Here is a 24,007-nt window from a genome sequence, read left to right as displayed (position 1 = left end):
TGCAATGCAAGTAATGCATGCTGCGAGCACAGTGAGATCACAGGGCGTGGATGGTCAGAGGTGTGCTGCAGGTGAAATACTTCGAGGAGACCTGGGGCAGTTCATGTTACAGCGCCAGGCTACTCCTCGCAGAGTGACAGTCGCGCTTTAAAAGTACGAAATTACATTACATGTTGCGTGTTGTTGTACCACTTGTTTCGGCCTTGTAGCGGGGATGGCACCTGCCAATGTGTGCTATGGTTGGGGCAACTGGTGGCAGGGAGCGTGTGGTGAAAGTAACTTTGTCTCCAGTGTTGTGGGTTGCGGCACTAAGATTTCGCTGGATGGCTTATTGCACTCTTTAGTCTTTGAAGATGATGTAGTTTTACTCCCCATTTTTCTATATTGCTGGGTTTAAATTACTACAAATATATATTTTGCCAACCATGACGTTCTCTGCATCCCATCCCATTCCATGCAATCCAAATCAGGATCCATGGAGAGGCTCTGTACCAGCCTTCACAGGGCTTTGCAGATGTTTTCAGTGACCCGATCACTGGAGCATTTAGATTCTGTGGGCATGCCCTTGCAGTACCTTGCAGATGGTTAAAGACGCTCCATCACAGGCCCATGCTGGTACTGCAGGCATAACCTTGCAGGACTGTAGAAAATAGAAACCTTCTCAGGGGTCCCACTAAGACTTGATCCTTTTAAACCAACAAAGTAGAAATTGGCACAGAAGCTGAAATATAAAAGTAACATCTTTATTACCCTCAATAGAGGGAGACTACGTCACACAGAAGCCTTAGTAACTGAATGAGGCAGTCTAAGGAGTACAGAAAACAGAGGCCTTATATATGCTTTGGGTTACATAGTCAGCATAAGACCAAGGGGCAGTCCTGGCTCATGTAAGCATGCAAAATGACTAATATGGGCATGCAAGATCTGCTTGCTCAACAAAGTGGGAGGAGATTGACTTCTCCATACAGCAGCAAAAATAGCCTGACCGTTCTATAAGAAGAGCAGGTGCATTCTTACTAGCTAGGCCCTTCTGAGCATGTGCGAAGGTGGAAGATGCTAAATATAGTTAGTTTCTAGGCAGATTACAAGACCAGTCAACACTGAGGGAGGACAGATCACATGGCGAGCACGTGGCAGCACATGGCAAACAAGATGGCTGCCAGAAATACAAAATGGCTTTCAGCTCATGCTAACAAATCAATCCCTGCAATATTTAACAGATGGTCCTTTTAGCATGAGGTAAAGACATTCCTATGATCCAGTAGGAACATAGAAAATATTTGTACATTAACTTTTATGAATTTATCAATATCCTAATTCATTGCTAGATGGGCATTTTCCATTCTAAACATTTCATTAAGCGGGTATATGTGAGGTATAAGCAGGAATACGAAGGGAACGGAGCATTGGATCAACATTAACATACAGATAGCAGGAGAAAGTAATGACCACTATTACAAACAAAATTATCATTTTTCTAGTCCTAAGCAAAAGCAAATCCCAAAATCATAAAGTAAACATTTTCAGTACTCCTATGCATTGCAGTGACCATTTATTTCAGTTTCAGAATAGCTAACAGGACATCTCTAATAAAAACATTTTCCAATTGACTGTTACATTTTCCTTTTATGAGGGCTAAAACATCAATTTAATACATTCAAGGAAAGGGTAAAGTCACATTTTTCAATTGCTCAGAAAAATGTTTTTCGTGCATAATAAATATAACTAATGCAAATATTAAAGCTACTAAACAGATTATTACAAAAACAATCCTGGCTCCAAGGGACCAGGAGGACCACACAGGGCCATAGGAATTAGGCCGAAGAGCTGCAAAGGGCTGCTCCTCCTTAAAAACGGGACATCCAAAGGGGTACATTATTAACAAAAAGAAGAAATCCTTGGGGAAATTGAATCCGCTGTACAACCAACCAGAGGAGAGTCGTCTCCCTGTGTCAGTTTGAGCCTCACAGGCAGGCTCTTGTTGTTTCCACGGTGGTGCTGCAGAACTCGCAACTCAAGTCACAGCCCAGTTTCAAGGAATAAAAGTCAATCAATCAATCAATCAATCACGACATTTGTATAGCGCACTACTCACCCGGGAGGGTCTCAAGGCGCTGGGGGAGGGGAAATTAACCGGCTCGAACAGCCAGGTCTTGAGCTGCTTCCTGAAGGCGAGGTGGTCTTAGGTTCGCCGAAGGTGGGTGGGGAGGGAGTTCCACGTCTTGGTCGCCAGGTAGGAGAAGGATCTTCCTCCGGCGGTGGCTATGCGGATGCGTGGTACGGTGGCGAGTGCGTGGCCGGTTGATCGTAGCTGGCAGGTGGGCGTGTAGAAGGTCATGCGGTTGTTGAGGTACTTGGGGCCCAGATCATGGAGAGCCTTGTGTGCGTGGGTGAGGAGTCTGAACGTGATTCTCTTGCTGACGGGGAGCCAGTGCAGGTCTCTCAGGTGTCCAGTGATGTGGCTGTGTCGCAGGATGTCGAGGATGAGTCGGGCGGAGGCGTCTGGATGCGTTGGAGTCTTTTTTGAAGTTTTGCTGTGGTTCTGGCGTAGAGGGTGTTCCCGTAGTCCAGTCGGCTGGTGACGAGTGCCTGGGTGACGGTCTTCCTGGTTTCCGTGGGGATCTATCTGAAGATCTTGCGGAGCATGCACAGGGTGTTGTAGCACGAGGATGAGACGGCGTTGACTTGTCTGGTCATTGACAGGGAGGAGTCCAGGATGAAGCCCAGGTTGCGTGCGTGGTCCGTCAGTTTGGGAGCGGTGCCCAGGGCCGGGGGCCACCAGGAGTCGTCCCAGGCGGAGGGTGATGATCCCAGAATGAGGACTTCCGTCTTGTCCGAGTTCAGTTTAAGGCGGCTGTTCCTCATTCATCCCTTCGTGTAGGTTGGCTCTGGCGGTGGTGGGGTCGCTGGTGAGGGAGAGGATGAGCTGGGGATCGTTGGCGTAGGAGATGATGTTGAGGTTGTGCTGGTGTGCGATGGCTGCGAGGGGGCTCATGTAGACGTTGAAGAGAGTTGGGCTGAGTGAAGATCCTTGTGGTACGCCGCAGATGACTTCGGTGGCCTCGGATCTGAACGGAGGGAGGCAGACTCTCTGGGTTCTTCCGGTGAGGAACGAGATGATCCATTCCAGCGCTTTTTCTCGAATTCCGATGTTGCTGAGGTGCTTCACTAGAGTTCGGTGGCAGACGGTGTCGAATGCTGCAGAGAGGTCCAGGAGGATGAGGGCCGCTGTTTCCCCGTTGTCGATCAGGGTTCTGATGTCGTCGGTGGCTGCGATCAGGGCGGTCTCGGTGCTGTGGTTGGCCCAAAACCCTGACTGCGAGGGGTCAAGGGATTCGTTCGTGTCGAGGAAGGCGGCCAGCTGTTTGAGGGTCTTCTCGATGACTTTGGCCGGAAAAGGAAGGAGCGAGATGGGACGGTAGTTCTTGAGGTCAGTGGGGTCCGCCGTTGGTTTCTTCAGGAGGGCGGTCAGCTCGGCGTGCTTCCAGCTCTCCGGGAAGGTGGCTGTGTGGAAGGAGGAGTTGATGGTGTCTCGGAGATGGGGTGCGATGGTGGCGTCGGCTTTGTTGAAGACGTGGTGTGGGCACGGGTCGGTTGGTGATCCGGAGTGGATGGAGTTCATCGTGCGGGTTGTGTCTTCGGTGCTGATCCGGGTCCAGTTGCAGAGGGTGGTGGTGGCGGCGTTGGTTCGGTGGTAGGGTGCGTGGTCTGTGCGTCGAAGCAGTTGTGTATGTCGGCGATGTTGCGGTGGAAGAACAAGGCGAGGGAGTTGCAGAGATCTTGCGAGGGAGTGATGTCGTTTCCGGCGCTGGGGTTGGAGAATTCTTTGATGATGCTGAAGAGTTCCTTGCTGTTGTGGGTGTTGCTGTCCAGTCGTTCTTTGAGTGCCGTCTTCTTGGTGGCGCGGATCAGCTGATGGTGTTTGCGGATGGCGTGCTTGAGGGCGGTCCTGTTGTCTGTGGTGTGGTCGAGCCGCCAGGCTTTCTCGAGGGTGCGGCAGTTCTTCTTGGATTCCTTGAGTTCGTCGGTGAACCAGGGGGTTTTCTTGCTGCTGTGTCTGCTGGGAGCGTTCTTTAGTGGTGCGCGGTCATCGGCGCAGGTGGTCTCTTCCTTCAGGATAGGGCAGTCACCCACCAGGCAAATGCTCTCAACGATCCTGTCCAGTGTCTCAGGCAGTGCACCAGTTTTCTTCACTTCAACTAACAGGCACCAGAGACACAGCACTACCCTAAACTCAAGTCCTTCCCCAACTCCTGTATTGCTCTGCTGGCGTACTGCTCATTTGTTGGGGGCCACACATTGCATCCAGTGTGCTCAGGTTTCTCTTGACCAACAAATAAAGGAGCAAACTTGTATTCACTTTGGGACCAGGCTTCAAAGGCCTAATGCTGGGATCTCTGAAGCAACCCTGGTGTCAAAAGGGGTCGCCTCAAGCAAAGCTTCCTCGCCATTCTGGTCGGTCTGTGACTCTCAGCTGGGCATCAAAACTTAATCCACAATTTTTCCTTTCTGATTTGTGACCCCGTCTTTCGCCCAAGACAGCGGCAGGGGTACACACTTGATCACAGGGCTTCCGCCTTCACTGAGGTCCTAGTTTCCAGCAATGCCTGTGCTGATTACCTTCACTTTGGCTACAAACTGGACTTGTTTTATTTTTATTTTTTATCCATTCTGTTATTTTATTAGGCTATTAAGGTTGTCTCTTTTTTGTTCTTTCATACCGAGTTTTATAGCAAGTTTTTTTTTTTAGCAAATTGAGATAAATGCATTCACACAGTTATGTGACTACATTCCTTCCTGTACTTGTTGCTTCAATAAACTGTTTGTGTTTTGCTTTGTCTGTTCACTTTACTTTGATGGACTATTCGTATTTCATTTTCTCTTTAATCTCCTTAACATAAACACTGTGAAAAACTGCTCTCGTCCTTCACACTACTGTTGGTGTTTCTGTCTTTCTACCTGCTTATTGAAACTGGGCTGTTAATCTTTTTGTTTTTCTCTTGCTCTTTATTTTTTTTTTTGCTAAATAATTTAATTGTTTTTACAAAGAACAAGCACCAGCAATACGACATTGGATAGCACCTATAGTGACACGAGACGCTTAACACAGCAATGACATCGCTTTTATACCCCACCTTAAAGCATTGAATACAAAAATCATGTATTGAGTTCAGGTTACACCACAGCACCCAGCCATTTGTCCCTCACCCTCCAGTATTTCCTAGGACACAACTGTGCCTCATACATGGGTTTTTCTTGTGCCACACACCAATCCACCCCCCTATGCCATTTCTCAGAATCTGGTGACGTGGGAAGCTTCCAAGAAGCGGCTATGTCCTGCTTGGTCACAACTATGGCTGTGTTGTGAAGTAATTTCTTGTTTCTGGACCTGTCTAGTCCATCTGTAATCCCGAGAAGGGAGTGACGTGGATCGTGAGGAACCACCTACCCCAGGACCTCGGTCAGTTCACTTTGAATCTCACCCCAGAACTGACCTAGTTGGGGGCACGCCCACACCATGTGGTAGAAGTCGGCAGAGTCTTGACCACATCTCGCACACAAGACTGATGGGGAGAAGCCAACTCGGTGTAGGCGCTTCGGGGTTATGCAGGCTGTATGCAAAGCAAAGTTTTGCGGAAGTAGTACCAATCTTGGGTGACAGGAGGGCATCACACCAGTCTTCCTCGTCCAACGGGCCTACCCACTCCTCCCATTGGTCCCTGAGTCGGTCTAGTGAGGTCAGGGTGTTGTTGACCAGTCTTCGGTAGATGCGGGAAATACCCCCCTTCCTGAAGTCACCTAGCATTATCTGTGCTTCTGGAGTACTGTATTTAGGGTTCCTGGTATCATCCGGTATGTGTACGTGGAAGGCGTGTCTCAGTTGTAGATATTTATAAAACTGTGATGGGTGCAGGGAATATCTGGACTGAAGGTCTTTAATAAAGCGCATATGGCTGCTTGCCCACACATCACTGAGCTGGGAGATCCCTATTGGATCCCAGGATCTAAACCCCAGTAACCACTGACCTCCCTGAGCCATGTACCAGGCATGTGTTGGGTGAGTTTGTGTGTCCACTGAATATGTCTGAGAGCAGCCCGCCAGGCTAAGAGCGCGGAGTTCGTGATGTCGGGCAAGGAGAATGGGATGGATTCCCCGAGCTCACTTAGTTCAAGCCTATAGGCTGGGTTGGACCAGCTCCCGTTGGACCAGTCGTATATAATCAGTAGACGAGTCACTAGTAGTATAGGTATAAATGCATCATCCCCATGCCCCCATCGAATTATGGTATCCAGCAAGTCTTTAACGCCAGCCGGGCCCCTTTAACCCCCTCAGAGGAATTTAGTAGCCATAGTGTATAGCTCCCGAAACCATGCCTGTGGGAAGCAGAAGGGGGTGTTTTGGAGGACGTAAAGAAACCTGGGAAGAATCATCATTTTAAACAAGACGACCCTCCCCAAGGGGTTCAGGGGTAGTCTCTGCCATCTGTGGAGATCCACCTTAGCATTTTTTACGGGCGGGTGACATTGAGGGACCATCCCAGTTCATGAAGGAGAGCAACCCAGATCCCAAGATATTTGAAAGACTGACCACTTGACAGTCCGCCAGGGCGGCCATACAAAGTATCCGTAAAGGTCCGGGTCAAGGTGGGTCCTGGGTAAATGGCCGGTGCAGGCAGAAGATCCCAGGAGTGCAGCGATGACCAACGATTTGGGACAATCCCAAAGAAAGGATTAGGAGGCAACACAGGTGCCGCCACACCGCTTGCTCTTTATTTTGAGTGCGCTTTTTTAGGGTTTTTAAGTCGGAGAATTATTGTTTTTCGCTCGTATTGGTATATTTTCACAGCTGCTGATTTTTTTTTTTTTTTAAGTTATATTTAAAATGTGTATTTTCCTCTGAAACTGACTTTTTGGGTGTATTTTCAGGAAGTTTCTAAGCTTGGTGTGAAGGTACCCATACATATTTTTAGGGCGAGTTATTCTATGTCTGGTGCCCACAACATCCACATATATTCCGGGTAGATTAATGATAATGGTCTTTAGAGCCATGCTAATACGCGCTTTATTGGAGCCATGTGACACAGCTACAAACGACTGAACCCTGTCCCACCACAGACTGCTTGTCGCTAAATTGGTGTTCAGTGGAAAAAAGTGTGGCAGATGGCTTCATAGATTAAATGTGTACTTAAGTTACTTTTGGCTATTTTCACGCAAGACTATTGTAATGCGCTTACCTTTTAAAAAAAATTTAAGCGGGAAGGGTGAGACAAGGAGTCCGAAATGGTGGTGAAAGTTTAACTAGTTTGTAGTTGTGTTTTTAAAGGTACTAGCTTCTATCTGATATTGGAAATCTGCAAAGCTGACAATCAGTGCTACAAGGTGCATATGTGTGTTTTGTTGGCATGTACACTTCCAGTGAATTGTTGTAAATCACCTGTTGTAAAGATTCCTCCTGAGACTTGTACTTGGTTCCTAAGCAGCCTCCTGTATTATAATCGAAATATTGAATCATGCGCTGCTACCTGCAGCGAATGAGGTGTTGGTATGAATAGCCTTAGTCCTCATTCGGCTGCCACGCAATTTTGTCATTTTTTGGGAGAATAATTGTTTTCTATTTTGAATGTACGGCTGTCTCTCTTGATCAGTCTTGATACAGACTGCTACTGTAATAGAAAATGAAATTGGCAGCGATACAAACGTTCATAAACAGTAGGGTCAATACATTTCTTAAGCCACTCGTTTCCTGTACATTTGGGCAAACTGAGAGGCAGCTTCTCTTTTTATTTATGTTTTACTTTTCACATTTTTTGTGGCTCGTTTTTATCGCCGTATTTGTTGCTATAGCAAGAGGTTTGTGTCCTTAATCTGTTTGTTACCTTTGTTTTGAAGCACTATTTTACCGCCTTAAGCTGCCCGTGGCAAGCGAGTGCAGCAACGAGTTCTGAATGATTCCGCTCTAGTGTGTGTGGATATCGGCATTCTTTTCTGCAATCCGCCCAATCAAAATATGTTCTCCTGGCTCCCGAAGTGTGGGCGGAGCAAATACCCTCTCTGATGATCAGAGTTGCCTGGCAACACCGGCGCTGTCACCACTGACCATAAAAACACCTAAAATGTCATGCAATGAATGGACAAATCCTCTTGCTTCTAAAAGTCAATAACGTTATCAATACATTTGAATATATAATTGAATGTAAACGCAAAATAAATTGGACATTTGTTTATTTTGAATTTCAATGTAATTCCAAATTCCTGTTTCACTCTGGCCACACCCAATCCCAGTAGGTGCACTGCAGCCTTGTTCAGTCCCCTACATGTCAAGGATGTAATTTAAAGGTTCAGTTTGGCAGCTTGTTTGTTTTTTTCCTTTGTGCTTGCACCGTGTATGTCTTTTAGCTGATGATGGCTAAAACCTCACATTCCTTTGCCGCATGGATACAATCCTGCCATAGGTTCTCTTATTCTCAAACGTCCCTTACTGTGACATCACACATGTAAAACCGGTAGTAAGCCAGTAATCATGATATTGTGCAATTAATAGATCATTTATATGAACTGTTTTTGTCGCTTAAAATATGAGCTGTACAAATTCTCAAACATGACATGCTCTTTCTCTCTCTTCCTTTCCTCTCTTCCTCTTTTCTCATCCATGTAAACTGTATGCTCCATGTAAATATATATTTTTCTTCAATAAAAAACTACAGAAAAAAAAGAGGTGCCAACTGGGGTGGGTAAGTTAGCGGGGTGGTCACCCATGACAAAACGAGGCCTTATGGAGCTCCTGCACTCCCAGCAATGCAGACTGGCTCTGTCATCCATCTGAAGATTGTAAATTGAGTGCCATAAACCGAGTAATGGTAACATCTGTTATGTACGTTTAGCAATTGCAGAAGGGTGGTATGAAGCACTATATAAAATCAATGTATTAGTAAAATTGTTTTAGTTCCTGCTATCCCTTTGTAAAATCCAGTCTCTAATTTCCATATCCGTCGTTAACCGCCAAATCGCAGCTATGTCAGAACTATACTCACATGCCTGGTTTAGGACATTAAACCAATACATATTAATTTTGCCAATGCTTGTTGTATTTTCTATTATACAGTATCTTTTCCATCAACAAAAAAATATATATTTTTTGACAATGCTTCTATTCTTAAGCAGTGCACGAGTACATTTGTTTTCCAACTGTCTCCATTTTCTGCTTCACTCCCACGGCTCAGTGTTTCTCTCTCTTATGCTTTATTCATACTCGAAAATACCTTTGTGATTTTATCCAAAAACTTAAAATGTATCCAGTCAAATGTGCGGAAAGGAAGACGTGTTGCATTGTGCCAGTTTGCAAAAGATCTGTAGTGGGCTTATCAAAAACTTAAGAGGCCTACAGCCCGGCCAGTGCTTTATTGTTTCATTCATTAGCGTATATCTTTTTTGTTGGCTATCCTTTTCTCAGCTTGTCCATCTTGTGTCTGCCCCTCTCCTGGAGCACAGTCTACTTACCTTCTCTTTGACTGACTGGCTTATATTCTTCTACTGCTTACTTTTAGGCAACTTCTTTTTTTTCTTTCTTTCTTAAGCAGTCTATAAAAGTGCTCGTGTTTTCTAACTCTTTCCTTTATGTACTACCCTTTGCTATATACCTACCCCAGTGCTGTTTCATGCTTGCTAATGTGCTTCGCCGCCTGTCAAACTCTTTCCCTCCGTATTGCTTTCGTTCATTGTGCTTCTCCCTGCCACATGTTGCTGTATCTCACTTGTTGCTCCCCCTCCAACTCCCTATTACTTCACACATTCCTCTGTTACCACACTCCTAAAGCCTTTTTTAGGTCTCGACCTACAGCATTGCTTTAGCAATACTAGTTTGTCGAGATTCCAGTAAGGTGTCCAAAAAGTCTCCCCAAGCTGTGGATTAGACACAGTTAATGTGAGCCAGGCACGTGCACATCACCAGCCACATCGCACATCGCACTCCATACACCATTAGTCTGCGACTTCAAAGCAAGCCGCTCCCCCGCCCCCCCATCAGACTTCAAAGCAAGCCGCTCCCCCCATCCGACTTCAAAGAAAGCCGCTCCCCCGCCACTTTTGGCGCCGAGCAATTTTTCCTTTTTTCTTTTATAGACTGTTGCTAGAAGCAGGGTACAGTAACAGCCGTGCCCCCTGGCCGGATGTGTCCGCACAGACCAGCTGCTACTCCCCTCTGTCTGGTGTCTCTCAGCTGCTACAAACGCCGGATCGCTTTCTATTTTGCCATGACATGCTGCCAAGGGACAGTCATTGTGTTGGTTGTCTCTTGCTATGAAATAGGGGCGAGACTGGATATAAAACAGATTTCTGTGGCGAGTAGAAAGAACCAGCAGAATGCAGCAGCAGTATGGAAGTCTGTGCACTTTCAAGCACTCAGCGCAGATATTTGATCCTTTAGTCTTGCGTATTGCACCACCCGAAACCTTGCTGTCACATTTCGGCATTCACATGATTTTTAGGGAGTAACTTGCGGGTTTAAAAAAAATATATATATTTTCGGCCCAGCCGCACGGCCAATGCTTGTTTTTAAAGGGCACCCATGCTGCACTATCAGTTTACAGGCGCGGGTGTCGTGATTGCTTTGAGGTGTCATGCGCAGCCCTTCTCTGGCACACGCAATGATGCAGTTCGCCTTTGACAATGTATTTTTTAAAGCGCACCCATGCCGCCCTTTCTTAGGGCCCCTGCATCTCCACTCTGCCTTATTTTAATAGCCTCCCCCCCTCCCTCCAAAATGTGGCTCTAGTTGTGCCTCTGTGCCCCACTGCACAGCATCCATGCCCTCCTCCTTCGGTGAGTGCCAGTTTTGGTGCTCAGAGAAGGGGACTCATGAAAGCTGCAGGGGACGCCTGCGCTCCTCGTGGTACTCTGTTTGTGTCAGTCTAGAAGAGGATGCTCTTTGTGAGTGGTGTGCGTGGCTTGTTGCTTGTTGCCTGGCTACAGGATGACACCTGTTAACGGTGCTGAGTCTTGTTTTCCGGCATTGGTTTGTGCCTTTGTTTTACTTATGCACCTGTTTTGCAGCGCTATACACCCCATTTAGGATTGCTTTTGGTGTAAACCATTGTTCCCCACGCCTAGAAGCCTCTGTACTGCAGGCCCTATCATGCACTCAATGCAACAAACAGTCCAAATCCCACTCAGTGCCACATAATTACACACCACACAATTACACTCTACTGAATTCAACATGCACTCCAAATACCACTCAGTGCCACATAATTACACAGCTCTTACTTACACTCCAAATCCTACTCCCTGCCACATAAGTACACGCCACATAATTACACTGCACTCAATGCAACATACACTCCAAATCCCACTTAGTGCCACATGATTACACATTACACTGCTCTCGATGGAACATACAATCCAAATACCACTCAGTGCCACATAATTACACGCCACATAATTACACAGCACTTACTTACACTCCAAATCCTACTCCCTGCCACATAATTACACACCACATAATTACACTGCACTCAATGCAACATACACTCCAAATACCACTCAGTGCCACATAATTACACGCCACATAATTACACAGCACTTACTTACACTCCAAATCCTACTCCCTGCCATATAAGTACACGCCACATAATTACACTACACTCAATGCAACATACACTCCAAATACCACTCAGTGCCACATAGTTATTTGCAACATAATTACACTGCATTCAATGCAACATACACTCCAAATACCACTCAGTGTCACATAATTACACACCACATAATTACACTCTACTGAATGCAATACACACTCCACACAATACCATTCTATCTATCTATCTATCTTTCAGCCTCACTCTATCTATCTATCTATCTATCTATCTATCTATCTATCTATCTATCTCTCTATCTCTCTATCTCTCTATCTCTCTATCTCTCTATCTCTCTATCTCTCTATCTCTCTATCTCTCTATCTCTCTATCTCTCTATCTCTCTATCTCTCTATCTCTCTATCGCTCTATCGCTCTATCTCTCTATCTCTCTATATCTATCAGGAAACAACCTTTACAACGCAACTTTTACACCGCACTACCATTACACCGAAACTTTTACAACGCAACATCCATTACAACACATGCATTTACAACGCAACCATTACAACAACTGACACTACAACGCACGCCATTACAACACAGTCATTACAACGTATACCATTACAACACAGTCATTACAACGTATACCATTACAACTCATAGCATTAAAACACATAGTACTCTTACACTATCCAACACCTACCCTACTGTTGCACCCCCTGGAGTTAGAATAGTAATGTTTACCCCTACACTATCCAATACTTACCTTACATGCAATGTAATGTTATGCGTTGTAATGGTATGTGTTGTAAATGTAGTATGCGTTGTAGTGGAATGCGTTGTAAAGGTAGTTGCAAAGAATTTATTGTAATGGCATGCGTTGTAATGGTATGCATTGTAATGGATGTTGCAGTGTAAAAATCGCATTGTAAAGGTAGGCGTTGTAAAAGTATGCGTTGTAATGTCATACATCCCATTTACTATCTATCGGCCTCACTCTATCTATCGCCCTCCCTCTATCGCCCTCTCTCTATCTATCTATCTATCTATCTATCTATCTATCTATCTATCTATCTATCTATCTATCTATTTACCACAGCATCACTCAGCACCACCACAGCATCACTCAGGGGCACCACAACATCACTATGCGCTACCACAGCTTCGCTGAATGCCACAGCATCACTCGTCGCCACCTCAATATCACTCAGCGCCTCCACAGCATCAATCTGTGCAATTCCACAACTGGTTCAAATGTTCTCTCAATGTTTCAAGCTTTATTACAAATGTCACAAAAAGATGTTAATATTTCACTTCTGTTCTTGGATTTTCTTCATAATAAAATACACTGAACATAATGTTCACAAAAGTTATTTACAAAAGTTTAAGCTATTGCCATTATAAATTACAATCACTTTTTTAGGTATTAGTGATTTAAAAAAATTACAAGCCATTGTTATTTGTAATATCAATACATCTAAGTCTAGTAAATACAACACATATTGCGTTACAAATGCTATAGGTGTCACATTTGCAAAAGTTAAAACTATTGGCATTGTAAATGACAAAGCTATTAATTTCGCTATTTTCAAAACTAACCCATAAATAAAAAATGTGTCATTTGCAATACCAATAGCTCAAACTTTCCTAATGTGAGACCTATTGCATTGCAAATGCTTGTTATAAATTAGAAGTTTTTTTGTTTTTTTAACGTATGTGTCAAATTTTTTTGGATGGTAGAACCAGGCAGGATACTGCTGCCAGCCCCAACAATATTACAGGCGACCATCCTTATTAATGCATGCACACGTCTTTATGCATGCTCACAGCCACAATGCTGCTGCAATTGATCTCGACTGGAATTTTTGCTAGAATTTCTGGTTTGATTTTTTTTTTTATTGCACATTTTTATGTTTCTTTATTTCCCTTACATTTTGATAGAGCACGTCCGGTCCCAGTCTCCTGGGATGTCCCTGGGTTATGGCACAGTTGCAATACAATCTGACAAGAGTGTGTGCTCCACACAGGAAGTGACTACTCCTCCTAACCCCAGGTCACTACAGCATCTCAATGTACAAGTGTTTGAAGTTATTTATATGTTCTTCTTCCTGAGTAAGGACAGGGGGGCACTGCAGGTGACCTTTTGATCTTGACTCATTGTTTTTAATGATCTATGACTAGTGAAAGTGTTGCTGACCTGCTGATGCAGTGAGATTTTGAACATTATAATATACAACACATTTATACATAGGGAACACCACAAAGGTTGACATTTTACATTCCACACGATAAACAAGGATGCATAAAACAGAGAATTGGGTAGTAGAAACATCGTAAAAGTGTGCTTTTAAAAAGTGATATGAAGGAAACTCGTATAGAATAACAATACATATAAACGAAGTTGTACTAATAAAACTAATGCTTCTTAATGGAAGTTTTAGCTAAAGTGGAGTAGCGTTGTAATATGGTGCCAATTGCTAATATAAATTATTTAGAAAATGAATGTTAAAATGTATTCGAAATGAAATCTAAAGCTGATATTTTACTGACTGATATTAGCGACGCCATAGAAGGTGAAAACGTACAAAAAAGATTAGAGTTTTTTGTTTTGCAAAACGTACATTTATGAAATTTGTGTGAGATATTTTAACATTAGACATTTCATATAACTACTCTTGAATGTTTTATACATTTTTATTTGTATTGATTTAAATTCATTACAATTAAGGTAGAGTAAAAGCTTATTTCATTAAATATGTGTTGCTAACTTAGGCTTTTCTTCTTTCGAGATGCTTTTTCACTGGTATTGACCTTTCTACTGATTTAATAGAATGGATCATTCATTACAAGTGTAATGTAACTGTCCATACGCTACTGTTTCTTGACATATTTTCATTATTATTCGATTCTTCACATTTTTCGTCGTTCCTGAATTTATGGACCTATAACGACACCGGGGCAGTCAACGTGAAACAATATTGTGTATTTGTTTTCCTATTAATTTTGAAATGTTGGAATGCTATTGAAACAGAAGTGTAATGGGAGTTCGAAAAAGAATGTGATGTGTTGAACTGGGGGAGATGGAGTCATAATGGCTGGACTTTGCTCTCTTTAACAAATAAAGTACTACAGGACATTATTGTATTGCCAACTTATCGTAAGGAGTAGTGTTGCCAACTTATGGTAAATAGTAATCTGTTTTACCATTATGTGGGAGAATTAAGCTTTTCCACAGTAATCCACTGACTTCCTATGATGTCTTCAGTTTTCCACTCCAGTAGCGATTGCTACTGCTCTATGCTCTAGTATGGTTCACAAACTACAAAAAATGCTTGTATATAAATTCCTTCATAAAATCATAAAAATGTGCTTAACGTCTACACTAAGAGCAATATTTACAATACATTTTTAAACGATCAATTGCACTGCACTACATTGGTCAGATGTGGTTCCTTGAAACACTCGAACAGTAGTATCCTACAGCCACACTCCAATGGAAAGAACCTTACATTTGTAATGTGTTGGGGGTGCGGCTGTGATGTTGGCCAAAACTGACCATGTTTAGTGTTCCGATTAAGTGGAATGTACCATAACATGTTTTAGCTTACATTTTTATGATTATGTTTATATTGTAGGCTGTTAGCCCTGAGGTCATATTATGGCCATGCAAACCTAACACAGCACTTTCCCGACCAAGTTTGTCAGATTCCATTCCAAACCAGAGGTTTGTTTTGTTTGAGTTGTAACCTCAGTTGGTTTTGTTATTGCTTTCCATTATAAATACTAATTATTAACAATAAATTAATGAGATAAAAAGTTTGGGTGTATCAAAATGCTCAAGTGCTGTCTAGGTTATGTGGAGCTCGTGTTGCCCAGCATAATGAAATGATTATGATATTAACTGGAGGTAGTAGTCAGCGCGCGACCAATGAAAACCATTTCCTGCCATATTTAGGCTGCATTGAGTTGATATTAGGAGTTCTCGTTTGCATGTTGCTGGTTAGTGTGGGGTGTGTTGCAGGTGAATGCTGTTGTGATCCTGGGAATACCTCAATATATAGTGTATTCTGCAGTGTTTGTGTGTAATATATTCTTTCCAATTTGCTCTTTTAGGTGGTGTTTCATTTTTTAGTGTGTGGTGCTGGTGTCAGAATGTTGATTAAAAAAAAAACGTAACAAATGATTTACCCAGAGGGTCCTAGGGACTGATATTTGAAGACCAGGCAGTATTCTGTCCCCACACTAAACCTGAAAAGACATACAAAGAAACTACCGGTCTTGGAGCAAAGAGACCAGGACTGACGCGGAGGCCAATGTGTCTGTGTCAGGAAAAATAACCATGAAAACGCTGGTTGTAAACGCTGGTTGGATACCAAGCTTAGTTTTTGCTATTACTTCCAGCGTTTTCTTGGTTGCACTAGCTTTGCAACCAAGAGATAATCCCAGATGATGAGAATTGGCACTACGGTGGGCTGATGAGATTCCTTTTGTATTGTGAATGGTTATTTTTCCTGACCCGGACACATTGGCCTTTGTGTCAGTCCTAGTTTCTTTGCTCCTAGACCGGTAGTTTCTTTGTCAGAATGTTGATACCTAGTCACATGTCAGATCTACAGTGTGGCTTGTAGCGTTGGGGTTGACTGTTGTTGATGGCATTAAGGTAGCAACTAAAAGGAATATCTGAGCTGTGTTTGTATGGTAAATTTTCAGTGCAGATGTTTTGCACATGGAGCTGTGCAGACATCGCAAGCCGTCCATTCCTCAGCGAATAGTATACCCGGTAGTCCTTTAGATCAGGCAGTGGTATTGATTACATTAAATTAGTGGTGCGTCTGCATGAGGAAAGAATTGATGGGATTATGGTTTGGCATCGACATCCGTTGGGACACAACGGTCTCCCTAGATGGCCCGGTGTAGAGTGCTTCCATACCTTTAGTTCCCCCTGCAACCCACCTTAGCTAGCATTACTGCTTTTGCTTAAGTGGCCTCTTCAGTCCTGTTACTTCAGTGAGTTTAACTAATCAGGGAGGCAGTTGCATCCTAATGTTAGATGTAGCGCTCCTGGTGTCGGGTAGATAGTCCACATTTCTTGCACTCACACCTATCTCGAAGTGTGGCGGCGTGCACATGTGAGCAGGCTTTGCGGTTTGAGTGCCTCAATCACCCAGAGCTAGTTGTAGCACCACTTGAAAGAGCTGAGCAGTATTTGTCCTGAGGGGGTCCCCCGGCACGTAACTCGCAGAGATCTGCGCCTAAAGCGTAGTGGAATCCAGTGATCACCCGGATGTTGGTATGCTCTGAAGCTAATTTTAATGTGGGACTGTGTAGAAGTGAATACTCTCTTATTGTTGTTAACGATAGAGTATTGGCTGAGCATTGAGTTATTGGGCACTGTTGTGCACTTTGAGTTCCTTCTCCTTGGCTCACACCATCTTCCTGAGTAATTCTTGGACTGCTCTGCTGCCACCACTCTGATGGTCGGGTGCAAAAGGAATGTGCTTGATATTCAGTTTTAGCCCAAAATGTATGCGGTACTGAGGTAGGAGATAAAAGGCTCCAATTGACCCTGGCCAGTAAGACCTGAATGCCCCATTGAGCCACCTGTAGAAGTTCCCATGACCTCAAATCCACACTTGCGTAAGATTGTACCTAGTCTCTGCAAAATATTCAGAGTGCGTGGTTGTCATTAGGTTAGTTGTCCATGTTGTGCCTATGCAGTAGGTGGGCTTTTCCCTTTGTTTACTTTAAATTTCCAATCAAATACACAATATGATGGGAGTATGCTTAAAATAGGTATAATCACTGGAAAGTGCTTTGGGTAGAATTTCTGCGCATAGTTATTATGCCCACCAAGCCACCTCCGTTTGCACCCTGCTCCAATCTGAACAAACCTACTTGAACTGCCAGACCCGGTCCTTCCTGAACCAGAACAGACGTGAGTCCCGTGCTCACTGTGCCATCGGACTAAAGCCATACCCCACTGATGACACCTAAGCAGGTGGAAAACAGCCTGGGGTTGCTTGTGGTGTCTTCTGGAGATGTCCTCACCTGGCAGGTCATGACTGACTGACTCTTCCCACACAGAGTAGTGTCAAGACTGATTTGCATTAGCTGGTGCTATTGCCAAAAGTGGCTTGGTGGGTGAAATACGATGGACTGGAATGTTCCCAGGAGTGGCTGCCACTGCTGAGATTAATTCAAGGATTCCATCCATCACCTTGTTGTTGGTGCAGTTACTTTCATTGGCATTGGTTGGTAACACTGGGACACTATGCCGATATAGGTGACTAGTAGAAAGCAGGCGACTGCAATGAAGACCTTTTAAAGGTCTCTTAGAGGACGCCATCAGATGATTGAAAGAGAAAAAACACACAAAAGTGATGCAAGGTCCCGTTTGGAGTATTTACATTTGAAACCTGTTTTTCTTTCTTTTTTTATCTTAAATATTTGCTACAAATAGTTCCTAATCATTGACGAGTTGTGTCCTGTGCTTTTGTGTTTGTACATTGTCAAGCGTGTAGTTTTGACACGTTTTTTTCCAGAGCCGTAATTGTTCTTGTTATTGTAATGAAGCCATAATTATTGTTTATATAAATCAACATGTATCTGATATACAATAACAAAATGATGCGTCAGATGTATTGATGCTTTGAAAATGAGCCAGCCACAGGTGTTCTGATCTTGCTGTCTGCGTGGGATAGTCTCGAAAGTTGCTTATGGTGGCACAGGTGCAGGCTGGCTTAGGTCGTGCCAAGTATCTGCTGTGCCAGCGCCCTGTCCGCCCCAAGCCTAAACTCGTTCCTCCCAAAAGGACTGCTACCAGGATGTCTTCTGCTCTTGGTAAAGCGATATATAGGCATTGTGCATTTTTCAATCCTGGCAGGATTGGATCTAAAGCACCTGGTTTTGTGTTTGATCAAATTCTAGTGAATGTCATTGTGTTCTTCCTAGTCTTCTTTGTAGCACTTACTCAACGACCTGGTGTTTCCCATTGATGACGTTTATATAGATGTTCTGTTGTTTTGTGGGAAACTGTTGCAATTTGCCATTTCTTCGGTGGGTTCCATGACTCTGTTCCTTCCTTCCACACTGATTGTACACAATACCTTAAGTCAGAATACTCATAAAGAGTTCTTGAGTTGGAAAAAATTAGAAGTTCCCATGTAGACAACTTTGTTCTCCAGGTTATATTAAAGTTGCAACATCTCTCGGTTGCCCCATCCGAGTACCTGCGGAAACTGTAGCATCTCCTCTGGGGCAGTAGTACAGCAGTTGTAGGTGGATTAGTCTGGAACTATGTGTGGTGCCGAGTTGTTGAACTTGTTCCCAATACCTGATGCTTGTTTTTGACCGTGTAGAGATTTTAGCTATGACTACTTGGTTATATCATCATCATACTAATGGAATATATTAAACAAACCATCCCTTCCACGAACAGGCTAGTGCTATAATAACATACGCGTACGCTGTCTTTTTACTCAGGGTCTCATGTTGCTTTTTTCTTTGGTAGATTACCTACTTGAACATTGAGGTACCCGACTGCAGTGCTGCGGAGATTTGTCGATGCCTATTCTGACCTGTACCACCCACCAAGGACCGATGACGCACCTGCATCAAGGAACTCTTGTGTAGCTATATTCTACGAAGGTGTTCTGCAAGAAGTAGAAGCTTCCTTACTCAAGAGATGATCCTCCACTTCTCTCGAAGGGGCAGTAATTGTTTTTGCCTCCGGCACAGTTTCGACATGTACAGTATCCCAAGCTGACCTTCAAGAGTAAGATGCCTCCTGCATAGACAGTTCCTGAAATGTATTACGGTGGTGTCTGATCGACCCGAGGCAGCATCACAAAGACACTGTAAGTTGTGTATCCAAAGAAGATGTAACGGGATTTGTGCTATTTCACCCTTCCTGCCCTGGGCTGGTCTGTTGTAGGAGACCACAACTACTTGTAGGATCTAGAACTGTGACTTGAGGCCTCTTGATAATTCCATTTTGCTAGGCTGGTCCCAAGGGAGGGGACCCATATTTGCACATATGATTGGAAGTCCCACTCCACTCCCCTACTTCACCATCCAGTTAAATAAGATGGGTTCTTTCCGGAAGTCATCACGCCCTCGCTTCATGAGCTCTCCGGTCCTGAGTGATCTTCCCCGCTTCAATGCCACCCGACAAGCAATGCAACTCAGCTCTAACTCTGCCTGGAACAGGTAAGTGTTGTTTTCCAGTGGGCAATGCTAAAGTTAGCTAAATGTTAGAACACCAGTTCTCCTGTCAGGGTATTGAAGCTACTGTGTTGGCATGCCTCTGAGGACAGTAGTAGAACACTCAAGTTATTGTAGCATTTGATTAAATAATGCTACATTGCTTTGATTGGGTAAGATCAAGAAATGGCAGAGTACTTCCCTCCCTTTCTGTATTGGCTGAGTGACAAGAGGTGTTACTAGTCCTGGTAATTTGTCCTTCTTGAGAATACCACAATTCGACCAGGCCCCATCACAGCCTATTTCACGAGCACTAATTATTTTAGATTCCCTAGATATTATATTTCAGAACTATGAGTACACCTCTAGGACATGAAGCCCGTTCCATGTAGTTTATTTCTTGTCTCCGGTATACGTATTCCAGGTGGAAATGTCATTGTTAATATTTTTTCATACGAATAATATTTCTTTTATATTACTTGTCGCATCTCTATCCTCCATCTTAGACTACTTCTATCTGTGCTCATCTGCTAAAAATTGCTACCTCCCATGCCGCCTGTCTCTTGAGGGATGTCTCTGCCATGTCCGAAATAGTCCTCTTTCCTGCAGCTGCCAGTCCATATCCATATCCATATCCATCCATACTAATAATATAAAGAGAGAGCCCAAACCTTTGAGGCGGGTAATCTCAGGAACCACAGCACCAATCACAACACCCAATACAGTGTTGGAAAGGGCAGTTGCAGCAGAAGGACATAGGCTATGCAGACGCCCACCATATACAATTAAAAGGTAAAAGTACCGTGCCAGCAAAGTAGTCCCTTGTGGGCGTGTCTGCGTTGTGCTGGGGGCGTGACAAACGCTGGGGGCGTGTGGTACGTTCCGCCCTTCATGCCATGTCTCATATTGTGTGTATCATACCACCCTGCTCCCTTTAAATACCCCTGCACCCCATAATCATAACCCTCTTACTCCTTAAAATACCACAACACCCTTAAACACTAACCCATGTTAACCCTATATATACTCTGTACCCCAAAACCCAAACCTATCCCTAAACCCTAAAAATACCCCTGTACCCCAAAACCCAAACCTAGCCCTGACCCCTATAAATACCCCTGTACCTCAAAATCCAAGCCTACCCCTGAACCCTAAAAATACCCCTGTACCCCAAAACCCAAACCTAGTCCTGAACCCTAAAAATACCACTGTACCCCAAAACCCAAACCTACCCCTGAATCCTAAAATACCCCTGTACTCCAAAACCCAAAACTAGCCATGAACCCTTAAAATACCCCTGTACCCCAAAACCCATACCTATCCCTCAACCCTAAAACTACCCCTGTACCCCATAACCCAAAACTATATCTGAACCCTTAAAATACCCAAACACCCCAAAACATATACCTCAGTACCCCAAAACATATACCCCTATACTCATACTTACCTTATCCAAACTTTTTAAAAAAAACATGCTTTTACCATTCATGCATTTACAACGAATTTCGTTGTAAATGTATGCATGGTAAAAGCATATAAAATGGAATACCATGCGTTATAATGGCATTGCGGAGTCATGGTACTTTCGTAATGAAAGTATGCAGAGTGATGGTATGCGGAAAGAAAGTTGCGGAATAATGGGCGTTTACCCTCCCCAGTAAGTACATTGGTGGCACGGCGGCCCACATCTCCAGCAACATACTCATATTTTTTCACCACCGATTTGAAAAATGCACAGGTCTCTCTCATTGATGGCCAACACCGACATAAACTTTTAGACACACCTCCCGCCACAAGTTCTAGAATTGAGAACTTTAGAGCTGGGGAGCTACGTTCGAATCTTGGTATCAGCTCAACATCCTGTGATTCCAGGCAAATCGCTTTGTCTCCCCGTGCCTACCACAAATGAATGTGTTCTTCTGTAATGTAAATTGTGCTCATGCCATGTTGTCGAGTTCGAGCTATATAATATTGCAAGGAAAAATAAAGTAGGGAATCCCGAGTTCACACACTACTGAACGCGCACTCTTAAGTGCATCAGCAGTGCACTGTGAATCGGAGCGTTTCACAGGCCTGTCACAGATAAGAAATGCTATCAAAACGAAATCCTACAAAACAATATACTACTGGCCGGCAGCAATTCATACCCGGACAACGTCGGGACGGGCTGCTAGTGCTTTATAAATAGGCGATTTAGCCAGTTTCAGTTTTTACCGGTGATTTCTTGGGACTGTGACACCCTCTAAGAAACCGGTCTGTTATATGGGGTAGGTGACAACCCACCTCTAGGAGCAATCACAGCCCCTTGTCAGGGTGAACCTTCAAAGTCACTAAATTAAAGTAAGCTCAAACCCTAGCAGCTATGTCACAGGTCAAACCAGCTCAATTCGGGGAATGTGTAAAATAGGTACGCAGTTCTAAAACAGTCATAAAAGTTTAAATGCATAACAATAAATATCCAAAACTGAGTTAGGAAAAGAGTCTAAATTAAAATACAAAATGACAAAGTGACATCAAATCTATAAGGGGCTAAGGCGACTGACTCTGGAATCTGGGGATCACGGTTCGATCCCCGGCACCGGCGGCAGATTAACCCAGCACCATGTGACTCTGGGCAAAAGCTTGCTTAATCTTCCCGACGGCCCCCAGCGCCTAGAGACCCTTACGGGTGATTGTGCGCTTTACAAATGTGGATTATTATGAATAGTTAAAGGTTTAAGTAGAAATAGCACCACAACAGTCAACGGTCGTGGTAGATAAGACCCTAGATTTAGCTCAAAGGTTTTAACTTCTGACATTAGCCCTTTAAGTCCCATTTCACTACAGAAATACACTTCTGAAACCTCCCAGTACCTCCAAGGCGTCACTAGAGACTTGCATGATGTAGGGCACAGGCAAAAAGGTGGGGTCCATTTGCCACTGGTCTGCTAGGCAGTTGCAGGAAAAGGCCACTTGTAGCTTGCTGTGTCCCTGTAAATGTAACTGGAAGTCAGGCTCATGACCCTTGAATTCCACTTCGTTGCTTGGATACTAGAAGGAGAGCTGGTTACAGACAGTAGGTTCTGTCTACTTCTGATCTTCCTGAGGTCAGGGATGTATTCAAATGGGTGCCTGAAGGAACCACCTTTATACCTGCAATGAGCTAGTGGATGGGAATGACTTCTGGACATGCCCGAACAAATGGTGTGAAATTTCCCAGGGCCAACCTTACCCACTTTGGTAATTTTCAAGAAGGCAAAAGTCTTCTACTAAACCTGGACTCTGAGGGTGTGTGTGTCTGGGTGTAGGTGTGTGCATGTAGAGTCTGTATTATGGTAAGCCTTTTATCCTCTCATCTGACAATAAAATCCCGTTTGTGGTAGTCCCTATATCCACAATAAACCCAGAGACCAAAGTCTGATAGAACAAAAGTAAGTTTTTCAGCAATTAGGCAGTGGATATAAAGAATTGTGCTTGCCTCCTGGTTGTCTCCCTTTCAGCTGCGCACCCAGAGTTACATGTGAAATCTGCAGACTGGTCAAGCAGAAATTGACATTCAAGCAGTATTTGACACTGTAATGTCAAAAGTAATGCTCACAGCCCCACCAGGCATATTTAGTCCGGTTGAGAGAAGTCATGGTGGAAGTTCCTACTACCACCACCTTCTGTTATTTAGGATGGCAAGGTTCAGGATTACTGTGTTTATTATGCGTGACATGAGATCGGTTCTGTGTTTAGTTTTTAGGCGTAGCAGTAGTAAGTGCATTTACAGTGCCTGTCCAGTAGTGCGCAACAGAACCCAGAGTAAATTCTGACATGTGTTAACTTTAACTGCTGTCTTCTCCCTCTTCCCTCCTTTTATCTTTGCAGTGTTCAGACTGCGGTGATCAATGTGTTTAAAGGTGGGGGTCTGCAGACGACCGAGCTCTACACTCTGAACGAAAGTGTCAGGTGGGTTGAGGTAGTATGCAAGGTGTGCTATATTAGAGCTAGAATCCCAGGAGATAGTTGCTTGGATATGATTTTTACTATATGCCATGATTTTCTCCATAACTCACTGTTGGTTGCATCGGTCTCTGGGCGCAGTGAATGATGTGTAAGGTGCCAGCCATGGCAAGTGGATAGTTACAGTTCGGAATTAGTGTTTCTGTGAAATCACTAGCTTTAAACATAAATGCCCATGGATCTGGATAATCGCTTGCATATAAAGTATTTTAGTTACTCAACCTTTTTGTTCAGAAGCAGCCCCTAAA

The 24,007-nt window shown here is 43.9% G+C and overlaps 1 protein-coding gene across 3 annotated transcripts in view; it reads left to right on the top strand.

The window, feature by feature from the left end:
• PRR5L (proline rich 5 like) overlaps positions 1 to 24,007 on the top strand; it is a 260,905-nt gene that overhangs the window by 82,365 nt on the left and 154,533 nt on the right. For all 3 annotated transcript variants that reach the window (XM_086959532.1, XM_086959533.1, XM_086959534.1), the window contains exons 2-3: positions 19,084 to 19,781; positions 23,625 to 23,705. In XM_086959532.1, the coding sequence (XP_086815658.1) occupies positions 19,609 to 19,781; positions 23,625 to 23,705 (254 nt within the window). In that variant the 5' untranslated portion in view covers positions 19,084 to 19,608. The remainder of the gene's footprint in view (positions 1 to 19,083; positions 19,782 to 23,624; positions 23,706 to 24,007) is intronic.

The sequence above is a fragment of the Lissotriton vulgaris genome, chromosome 2_2 (genome assembly GCF_964263255.1).
Source record: "Lissotriton vulgaris chromosome 2_2, aLisVul1.2, whole genome shotgun sequence".
NCBI lineage: Eukaryota > Metazoa > Chordata > Amphibia > Caudata > Salamandridae > Lissotriton > Lissotriton vulgaris.
The sequence above is the reverse complement of the archived record's forward strand: the minus strand, read 5'-3'. Positions and strand labels throughout refer to the sequence as shown.